Source organism: Nicotiana attenuata, chromosome 6 (genome assembly GCF_001879085.1).
Source record: "Nicotiana attenuata strain UT chromosome 6, NIATTr2, whole genome shotgun sequence".
Lineage (NCBI taxonomy): Eukaryota > Viridiplantae > Streptophyta > Magnoliopsida > Solanales > Solanaceae > Nicotiana > Nicotiana attenuata.
In genome coordinates, this window is record NC_031994.1 from 26,565,327 (window position 1) to 26,576,374 (window position 11,048).

Consider the following 11,048-nt stretch of genomic DNA (forward strand, 5'->3'; position numbering starts at 1 on the left):
GTATGAGTCCACCAAACAGTAGAGTACCTGGTCCACTACGAGATTCTTCTGAGAATGCTAATAGGTGTAAGTAAATGAGACACCGGATTTTTACGTGGAAAAATCCCACACAAGGGGACCAAAAACCACGACCTACACCAGTAGGCTTTCAACTTCACTAACTTGTAAAAATCTATTACAAGCCACTTTGTAATGACTCCATCACAAAGAATTTAACTCAACTAACTTGTGGTACTCTTACCACAAGTAACTTTGTGACTCCTTAGTTACAAAGACTTTTACTAACTTGTGATGCTCTCACCACAAGACACTTTGTCACTCTACAGTTACAAAGGCTTTTGCTTATGACTAAACCTAGTCACAACATAAACTCAAAAGAGTTTACGGATTTTACAAGAGGATTCCTAATCAACGCTTCTAGGTAAGCAATTTAGGAGATACAATAAGTACAATCACAAAGTTACAACTCAACTAAGGACAATAACATGCTAACTTTAGGAACTGGTCCGTAGTTGCGTTCAACTTTGTTCTTCAAGCTCGTGAGGATTGATTTCTCTGTTTTTCGAAAGGCTTGAATGAGAAATTGAAACATTCAAGTAATGTTTCAATATAAACTCATGTTGGAACAACCTGATCACATCACTTGAAATGATGTAAGTACTTTAGTTGGTCAGGGAATGAGTGGGCGCTGGAAACAGTACAGTGCGGCAGAAACAGTGCAGGCAGTCACTTCATTTCCAGCTCTGTCCAATTGACTTTGTACTGCTATGAAGGAACCACAAGGGTATCAGTTCCTTGTTTAGTTCCCTAGCTCCTGAAGCTGTAGCAGTTCACGTTTAGCTGGAATCCGTTAAATGCAGTGTAGTCCAAGTGAGTTAGATTCCCCATTTGGCCCTTGACATTAAGTTTGTTAGATCATCAAAACATAAGGCAAAGACATTGAAAACCTATCACTTCTTAAGAATTGTAGTTGAAACATGACCAAACCTCCTGTGCCATAGGTCAATATCCTTTGTTGTAGTTGAAATTGTCTGATCCTTGTCCTTTATTCCTTCTGTTACTGCTAAAGATGTTCCAACAACTTGTCTTTCAAGTATGTAAAGTCCATCATCCTCTCTACCTATCGCCCTCACCTTCCCACTGAAGAGTTCCTGAAATACATAGAAACCAGGAAAGAAGGCTGTTGAGCATTGTAATTCCTTTGTTAGTTTAGACACTGATAACAGATTAAACTTAAATTGTGGAACATAAAACACATTAGTAATTGTGTTCCCATATGATAGAGTGCTAGCAACAGTATGTGTAACATATGAAATATTTCCATTTGGCATAAATATCTTCTTTGGGTTTTCAGACTGAAGGATAGTTGACTTTTTTAACATATACTCATATCAGCTACCATGTGGTTAGTGGCTCCTGTGTCTATTATCCAATCTTGTAGACTACTAGAGGCCATCAGAGCACAACTAATACCTGCTTGCTGCAGGAGTTGACATTGTGCTTAAAGTATGACTAGACCCTGTCCTGTTGAGAAGTTAAAGAAATTGATCATATTGCTCTCTAGAGAATGCACACCCTGCCATCTGATTCAGCTGATTGAAATTTAGACCTGTTACGAACCATTGGTCCTCAGTAGTTGTAGGAGCTTGATTTGTATTCATAGTCAGATTCTGCAGGTGAACCCTTGCAGCATCATACTCATTGTATGTCTGTTGTGTTGGATTGTCTGTAATGACATTGTAGGCTGCATTATTTCCTGCTCCCCCTTTCTTCTTTGGTTTGTAATCAGGTGGATATCCCACTATTTTATAATAATTTTCTTTACTGTGTCCTTTGAGTTTACAGAATTCACACTGAATGTTATAGTTTTTCTTGAACCTTTGATTTCCTGTGGTTCTTGAATACATTACTACATCAAAATTTCCTGTCATAATTGCAGGATTGGCTCCTAAGATCCCTGTAGTAGCTGCTATTGATTTTTGACCTTCATCACTTACTATCATAGCATAGGCTTGATTAACTGTGGGTACAGGGCTTCTCATTAAAATCTGACTTCTAGCCTGAGCATATGAGTCATTAAGTCCCATTAAAAACTGATACAACTTTAGTTTCTGAAATAAACAACAAAATCCTTAAATTTTGGACAATCACAACCTAGCTCTGATACCATGAGATTAATTGAGAATTAACAAGGTATGAATCCTAGAGAAGAGGAAGAAGAATGAGAGATGAACTAGAAAGAGTTTAGAGAGAAGAAATGTTCAGAAGGAAATGACAATGAATTATTTCGTGTGTTCTCAAAATGAGATATTTATAATATATAGTTAGGTAATTAAATAACTTATGGAATCCTAATTTTCGTTAATTAACAGATGTGAAATGATTAATCTGCCCTTTCTAATTTACACTCAAGTTACCCCTTTCTCAACACAGACACTCGTAATTATGAGATTTATGTACCAATGTAGTCCCCATTGCATAAAAAACAAGAGATTCCATTTGAGCGTAATATCACATAAACTTGCAAGAGATCCCAACTGTTTCTTTGCACATATCTATGTATAATTATTTCCAATTTTAAAGAAGAATCACCTAAACCCTCACATCTTCTACTGACGATTCATGTTTACTTGGATCAAATTGAGTTAGGTCAATTTGGATTTGCAATGAGTTTCCCCATCTAACTCAATATTATTTTGTTTACTTATTTATAGTTTGTTCAGTTACAAAATTAGATTTAAAACAATTTTCTTATAGAGACAATTTTCTTATGATTTGATCTGGTATGAGCAAGAAACTTTTCATATTTTAGCGCGTAATTTCAGATCCTATTTAACCAACTCGATCGAGCAGAATCGCACAAAATGATAAATACCAGTATGATAATTAATTAAGTTCAAATTATGATTAGTATATGAGCTACAGTTGGAAATATGTCACCTTCCTCGAGAATTTCTGTAATGAAAAGGTTTAAGCTACTGAAATTTCATAAGTTATTTTCCTTTTTTTACAACCATTTTAACTCTTGTTAGCTTTAAATTGTTTTCAGTATTCATAATGTCAAGTGTCAACCTCGAAAACTATCACCACTCATATTCTCAAAACATCATTCTCAAATGGTATGATTTATTGATTTACCACCAAAAAGTGTGATTCAGACCTTTGCTATAACTTCCAGTCGTTCTACTATGAAATTGGCTGGAGAATAAGACGTACCAGTCATATATAATATAACAAAAATCAAACGATCAGTAGACTGAAAAAGGAGAAGATTTAGGTAAACTCAAAACAGTAAGACACAATATCATATTACCATTAACACTGAAATGACAACAGACATTACTCAGGGCTCGAACAAGAAACAACACCATTGTCTCATCTTCCGACAGAAACACATACTATATAGCTAGAGAGAGCTAGCTCGGTTCGTTCTTGACTCCAAAACCTTTTCTATAACCATACATATAGCTCATAACATGCACTGACTTATTTTTGATGTATTTGACACACATAAAGTTTGATATTAAAACACCCCCCCCCCCCCCCCCCCAAAAAAAAAAAAAAAAGAAAAAGAAGCAAAGACTCAAAACAAACAAAAAAAGTAATGAACCAACAGATAGCAATTAGTCTTGGAGTATCACTTGCTCTTGAAAGCAGCTTTGATACCATGAATTGTATGAGAGATGAGGTTATTTACTTTTTGGACTGACTCCATAGATAACTTTTCAGCAGGCGAGCTATTCACCAATACTTGGAACCCGATAGTCACTAGAGATCCAGTACCGCTAAAGCCATTATCTTTCTCCCAAGAAGTTCCAATATCGCAGTTATTGGCCCCGGTATAATCTTGAAAACAGTCAGGAACTATCGCAATTCCAGATGGTAGGAAAGCCACTGAAGAAGAATCTCCTCCATTCATCACCACATCCATATCTGCAGCATCAATTGTTGCATATACTATAAGGGATCCTGTTGCGTCCGTGCAAGTATCTTGCAAAATCAGCATGTTGTTTTCACTGTCACTGATTGCATCCCCCTGCAAATCCAAGCCAAAAAAAATCTTATTTAGAACACAGCAATTAGAACTTTTTAATTTCGTCATGTTTCCAAAATCACTCACATTAGCACGGAAAAGAGAGATGCTATTGTCAATATTTTGACCCTTGGCAATATGGACCATCTGTTGCATAGGACCACTTTTGAACAAAATATCCCATTGAGTCCTTGTTTGTTCATTCAACAGGAAGTCTAACAAACGTTGTTGTTTCACCGGCAACCAGATGGTCTTTGTAGCACTCAACACCACACCAATAGGCTCACCAGGGTCACCAATGTTCTTCCTCATCATCAATTTTGCATCTTCTCCATTTGCTTGTTGGATTGATTCCCACTTGTGAATGGTTGCACAAACCCCAGCACAAAAGTTGCGTGTCATGCGCTGAGCCAGCATTGCCATACTTGTCTGACCACTTGAACAAACAACTGCCGCACATGGAACTTCATCAGAACCCACCGGTTTGTTTTTTATAAGTTAAATTCCAAAGTGTCAAAGAAAATGGCACAATGATGATCACCTGGGGTGTCAACAGAAGACATCAGCATCGCCACGAACTCAGACTGCCTTTGCAGAGTGGCCATCCACCTTTGTGCGCCAAACCCCAGGCCATTCCTGACCAGAGGGCGATACAAATGGTGGACTACATTTTCATAATATTCCATGTGCTCAATCCAAGTAACCTGAAAATATTATACTATCAATTTTACAGGCCCTTTTGATAAAATCACTAGATAGAAAAGTATGAGCATGCATGAAATATTGACATAATCATCATAAAAGTAAAACGCCCATTGTTGGAGACATCTCAGCTGCCAAATCTAGGACTCAATCTCAACAGAACTTGGAAGCCAAGCTTAACAAAAATAGCTGATTTCATAAAAGCCAAAGGATGTCATTCATTTTTGATAAAATAAAGTATAAGCCAGATTATGTGATAGACAAAAAAACATTTGTATATCCAGGTCACGAAGACTAATGCATAGCAAACACAACCTAAGCAAGGGGTCGGATCACAAGCATCTTAGAGTAAAAAGCATCTGTACCATCACAAGCATTTGTTCAGGTTCTCGGAGTACAACTTTGAATTACCTTAGAGTAACCATTAGGCATATCTTGCACAATACAACCAGAAGGGAGCTTCCTGCAATTCCCAATTTCACGAGGTTGTGAACTTTCTTGGATTGTGTCAACAGACACATCCACAACAGCCCAGACACCTTCAGCGTGTTGCTTGCAGAAGCGGAGAAATTTCATTTCACGAGCAGGAACCAGATCAGAAATAATTTGGAATTCAGTTTGAATCTGCAAAGTCAATATATACTTTCAAGCTCTTACCTCATGCAAAAAAAAAAAAAAAAATAGAACAAAAAAAGATATGTGACTTCCGGAAAATTTGTAAGAAAAACGAATTACCAATTGCAGATTACTGCTCCAGCTTCCACATGTGCTACCTGGAATCACATTGACAACAGAGGTTTTCCCGACAATGCATGAGAACATCTCCACCCATCGACTCTGCATATATAAAAGCACATTACATATATAGGAAGAAATAAGAAATAACTGGCCAACACCTAACTTGTTTTCTTGACTTAATTGATTCAAAAAACATGCAGTCACTAATTGCAGCACCACGAAAACAAAAAGGAAAGAAATAATATGTCAAACACAGTAAAGGTAAGAATAGAACTAAACATCAAAGCAAAAACGAAAGAACAATTATTCACCGCCCCAACAAGTAGTAAACGGGATGAAGGTTTTAACTGAATTCAGGACGAAGAACCTACCATGTCCATTAATGTCTCCACCAGAGTTAAGCTGTTGACAATCACTGTACCAGTCGCGCGAGTTGCTTCTGTTGCGAAATGTCCAGGTTTCATGCCCGTACATGGTGTAAATGATCTAGCATACTCCTCAAGATTCAATGTTTCTCCACCTCCATCCAAGCTTCTAACCCAAAGCGGTTCACCAATCTCAGCTAGCCCAAGCAGCTCGTTCATCGCAGCCAAAGCAAGATCCATCAGCATTGACTTATCATATGATACATCTACATTAGCCAAGCTTGTGGAAATAATTACTGGCGGAGTACTTGACAGACCATTTTCGAAATCAAGCCCCATTGGCGATGCAGCGTTAGCATAATTTATACCACCGAAGCCATTTATTCCCTCAGGAAGTCCAAATGCAGGATTTGCTATAACGGAAGCCATTGATCCTTCCAAGGATGATAAAGGCCCCAAAAGTTTGTCGGCCAGGACACTGATCCTCTTGACTTCCTCTTTCAGCCGTTCATGCTCAATCTTTGTTTGATGCTCCTCAACATTGATGTCAGCAATAATAGCCTGACTACGACAACGATTGCAAATTGGATGTTTCATGGCTTCCTGCATTGCAATATGCTCTATGCGGAGCCTATCATTTTCTTGTTTCAGCATTCCATTTTCATGGCGTTCCAATTGTGACTGATTCGACAGCGCATAATTCAATCCCATTATTAAACCAAACATATTTCACACAAGGCACTTAAGTAAAGAAGGCATATAACACCATTACCTTCATTTGGGTTCTTCTATTCTGGAACCAAAACTTCACCTGCTTGCTGTCCATAGACAGTTTCTTTCCAAGTTCTAGTCTTACTTTTTCGTTAGGATGTGGATTCTCCTTGAAAGCACTGTGACAGACAAATGAACAAAAATTGGAACTAATATAAACAAAACTAACAAGTAAAAAAGAAATTGAAATGATACACACGTTTCGAGCTCTAGAATTTGGTTTGCAGTATGCCTGCTGTATTTCCTTTTCCTTGATGAATTACTGAGAACAGAGTCCGGTTCATCTTCAGAAGCAACGCCATTTAAGAAGTTGTCACCATTGAACCTGCTCTCACTTTCATCCTCCTCTTTAGGCCTACCCATTACCACATTATTCGAACTTTCACCTTTCTCACTCATGTCACTGTGACTTTCCATCTTTGGTTTCTGCACCAATTCAACTGAATATATTAGAAACAGTAAGAAGCAGTAACATTTTTGGTATAATGGTTGTATTGCCTAATTCTGTCCATCAAGTTATGAACAGATGAGAAGCAATCTTTTGAGACTTAATTCTGGTTTTTCCATAATTTTTGCCAACTAAATTTACAAGCAAAGACATATATCCAGAGAATATAAAGAGAGAATTATATTGTAATGTTGAGGTCCTAATTCTAGTAATATGGCAATCCCTCCTGTCCACTTTAGGTGACCAGTTATTACTTGGAGAGTATAACAATTTTTTTTCGGTCGTTAACTATTGTGACTTGTAAATATTTTTTTTTCTTTTTGTTGTGACTAACTTTGTTTTTATAGTTTTTAAATATGTACTAAGTTTTATTTTTAAAAAATTAAAACTTTTACATCCAAATTCATAAAGAAAAAGTTAGTAGTTAGTTTGACCCTCGTACTCGGCTCAAGTCACATAAAATGGGACGGAGAGAATATAAAAGATTTTAAGCTTTTTTCAACCTGAAGGTGTTAGAAAAAAGTTTTCATTTTTTCGTAAAAACCGTAAAACGTGAAAATCTTTTCATTTTTTAAAGTGAAACCAAATTTGATGACATTTTGTTGAATAAATTTATTTATTTATTTGATAAGGTTTCCAATTTTTCTAAAACTGAAAAAAGAATTTCCTCACCAACTTTTGAAGCAAACGCCAGATCAGAAAGCCAGGAAAGAGATGTGGGTGTTGACCAATTTTCATAGCTATCACGGATGGTGAAGTAGTCCAAGAAATTAGGAAAGCCATAGGGTCTAATACGGGCAGAGGAAAAGTAAAGCCAAATGGAAACGAAAGTTAATAGCCAAAAAGATGTAGAAAACAATGAACATGTGGACTTTGCACTATCTAGGTATTCAAATCTATTGACTCGATTAATTTAGATTCAGATAAGTTGGTTAAAGGATAAAATGTTTCTTTTATTAAATTTAGATAGGTTCGTTAAGAGATGAAACAGGTTTTATCAAAAAGTGTATACTCTCAAACTTAAAACTGTATTTCTAATTAAAGATAGAAGAGTTTTAATCACCTCATCACATCGTGATGGATAACTTTGAGTATCTACATACACAAACCAACAAAAAAGCTAGAGGATGAAACAAGTTGACTCACCACAAAACTCATCTTTTTCTCCTTTTTTTCCACTGCTATACTGAGATCTTGTACCAAAAGTCATATACAGATAAAAAAGACACCACCTTTTTAAAAAAATAAAAAATCTGATAATTCACATACTCTAGAGTTAAAAAAGGACTTTTGAGCATAAATATAAGAGCTCCAGACTCTCTGGACCTATGGAATGGGATCCCAAAAAAAGGTACACAGATGGTAATTAATTCAATGAGTTCACGCATACCATGCAAAATAAGAATAAAAAAGAAATGGAAATGAATTAATTAGAAAATTAACAGCTTACTTACAGTGAGTCCACTAATCTTTTCCACGTATTGACTCGTTGAACAAATCGAAAAGCAGACAAAAAGATTATATATGGAGCCTCAGTTATTATTGATTCAGTGAAGCAATGTAGAACAAAAATGTGATTAGTAGTAGCTATATATACTGGAAGGTCAAATGGGTCCACTCTGAGGGGTTTACTATTTAGTTACCAAAAACAGTGGTCTAGATGTGAATCCAACGTTGGATTTCTGACAGGTGAGAAGCCAGCAAAGACCTGCTCGTGTGTCACTTCCACTTTATGGTTATGTTTGTCTAGGAAAAAAATTACTATATCTGCTTTAATTTATGCAATCTAATTTGATTTGGCATGAAATTTAAGAGAAAATATTAGTATAGTTTTAAATTCTAAACGATAAAAGCTATTGTGGAAATTTCAATTTATGTGGCTACAAGAACTTCTCATTAAGCATAAAATAAAAAGTATAAAATTAAATTATTTTCAAATACAAAAATATATTCCCTCTGTGAACATATTTTCTTTTTAGTATGTGCAAAAAAGAATGACCTCTTTTCTTATTTGAAAATAATTTACCTTTATGCAATGATTTATATCCACACAAATTATATATATGTGTCTCATTTTATATCATAAGTTTAAAAGTCTTTTCTCTTTTCTTAACCGTGGCACAATTGAGTTCACATGAATTAAAAATGAGGGAGTATCATTCTTCTTAGAGTTGATTAATAAAAAAATTATCACACCGATTGAAACGGAGGGAGTACTTTTTACTAATATTTAAGATAAATGCATGTTTTAAATAGCAAAACAAATAGTAATTGTTTTTGTATAGGGTTAAATTTGGCTCATAACGCCCCCACGCCAAATGGGCACGTCCCTTATAATAAGGGCGACCCGAGTGAGGGCACAGCCCAAGTTGGTGAAGAAGAAGTGACGTCGTTTAGTGCCTGACCTTTTTACTGAGTAGAAGTCACCAACTTTTGTACCTTTTTGATTATTTCGAGGGAGGTCTCCTACTATATAAAGGAGACCTCCACATTGTAATAGGCATCATTGTTATTCTCGGATAATACAATTTCTCTCTCTATCTCTATCTCTTATCTCTTTCTTGATTTTCCAACCATTGCTTCCCTCTTAAGCTAAGTCTATTTCACTACGCACTTACAGATCTACAAACATTCTTGAAGCAATAATCATCTCTTGGGCTTATTATATTTGATTACGATTTACCCCTATATATTTTCGATTGTTTTTAAGCTTATAAAATACGAATATAATTTTTGAGCTAAACAATTTGGCGCCGTCTGTGGGGATTTCGAGAATCAAAACCATAGTTTGCACCTAGAGAACCATCGAAAACCTTTCTTTACAACACAAAAACGAAAAATGGCTGACAACAACGCAAGAATGAAAACAATAGCAGATGTTGCAACCAATCTCATCGGTCCTCTCAATGAAGCCGGTGAAGATGGGGTTTTGATTGCAACCCCTAGCACCACCACAAGCGGAGAAATCCCACCTCCAGCACCCGAAGATCTAACGATCTTGCGGGAAAAAGGCGCTTCTACATCCGCTTCTGAAGAAGCACCCCCGGAGGTCAGGAAACTACTGGAAGAGTGGTTGACGAGCACTCTAAGCGGCTTGGTTGAGAAGTCACCTCAAAACAATGTCAGATGCAGGCCGACCGCAGATCTTGCTGCAGTCGAAGGTGAACCCGAGATCGCACGAGCAAACAACGCGCTCCTCGACACTCGGGCCAACGGTGGCACGCTCACAGCCATCCTCAAGAAGATGGAGGAAATGAAAAACGAAAATAGGTCACTCCGTGACCAGATGAAGGAACATCAGGAGAGGGTGGACAAAATCCCTGGTGCCCCCAAACTGCTGCCAAAGCGTGACGTGGGGAGGTTTGTTGAACAACCCTACACGGAAGAGGCTGCACCGTACTCCATTCCAAAAACATTCAAAATGCCGCCTTATTTTGAGAGTGTACGACGGAACTACAGACCCCGAGGACCACTTGATCCACTACGTCACTGCTGTAAAAGGTAACGACCTATCAAAAGAACAGGTACCGTCTGTGCTGCTGAAGAAGTTCGGCGAAACACTGACAGGAGGAGCACTGACCTGGTATTCCCAGCTACCGGCCAAAATCATTTCCACGTTCGAGGAGATGGCGGACAAGTTTGTCACCGCCCATGCAGGAGTAAAGAAAGCAGAAGCAAGGGTCAACGACATCTTCGCTGTTCGGCAAACCGTAGGGGAAGGACTTAGGGACTTCCTAGCTAGGTTTAACAGGGTAAGGATGAGCCTACCGAACGTGCCGGAAGGCATGGCGGTAGTTGCTTTCCAAAACGGGTTAAGCAGGGACGGCTCAAGGGCAACCAAAAAACTACTTAGTCGCCTCATGAAGTACCCGCCCACCACGTGGGAAGAGATTCACAACGCCTATTACGCTGAGGTACGTGCAGATGAGGACGACCTCAACGGGCCGACCCAACGTCTAACAACAATACATCCAGAAATCAGAAGGGATCG

General features: G+C 37.6%; 1 protein-coding gene across 1 annotated transcript; it reads right to left on the reverse strand.

Annotated features, from left to right (window-relative positions):
- Positions 951-8,267, reverse strand: LOC109227711 (homeobox-leucine zipper protein ANTHOCYANINLESS 2-like). The gene is made up of 13 exons (XM_019392909.1): positions 8,204-8,267; positions 6,809-7,049; positions 6,611-6,728; positions 5,845-6,519; positions 5,471-5,572; positions 5,147-5,359; positions 4,575-4,737; positions 4,121-4,482; positions 3,698-4,036; positions 3,161-3,256; positions 1,576-2,060; positions 1,474-1,480; positions 951-1,151 (listed from the first exon to the last, which is right to left on the reverse strand). Exons 1-13 carry the CDS (start codon positions 8,265-8,267, stop codon positions 951-953), a joined length of 3,066 nt encoding a protein of 1,021 aa, XP_019248454.1.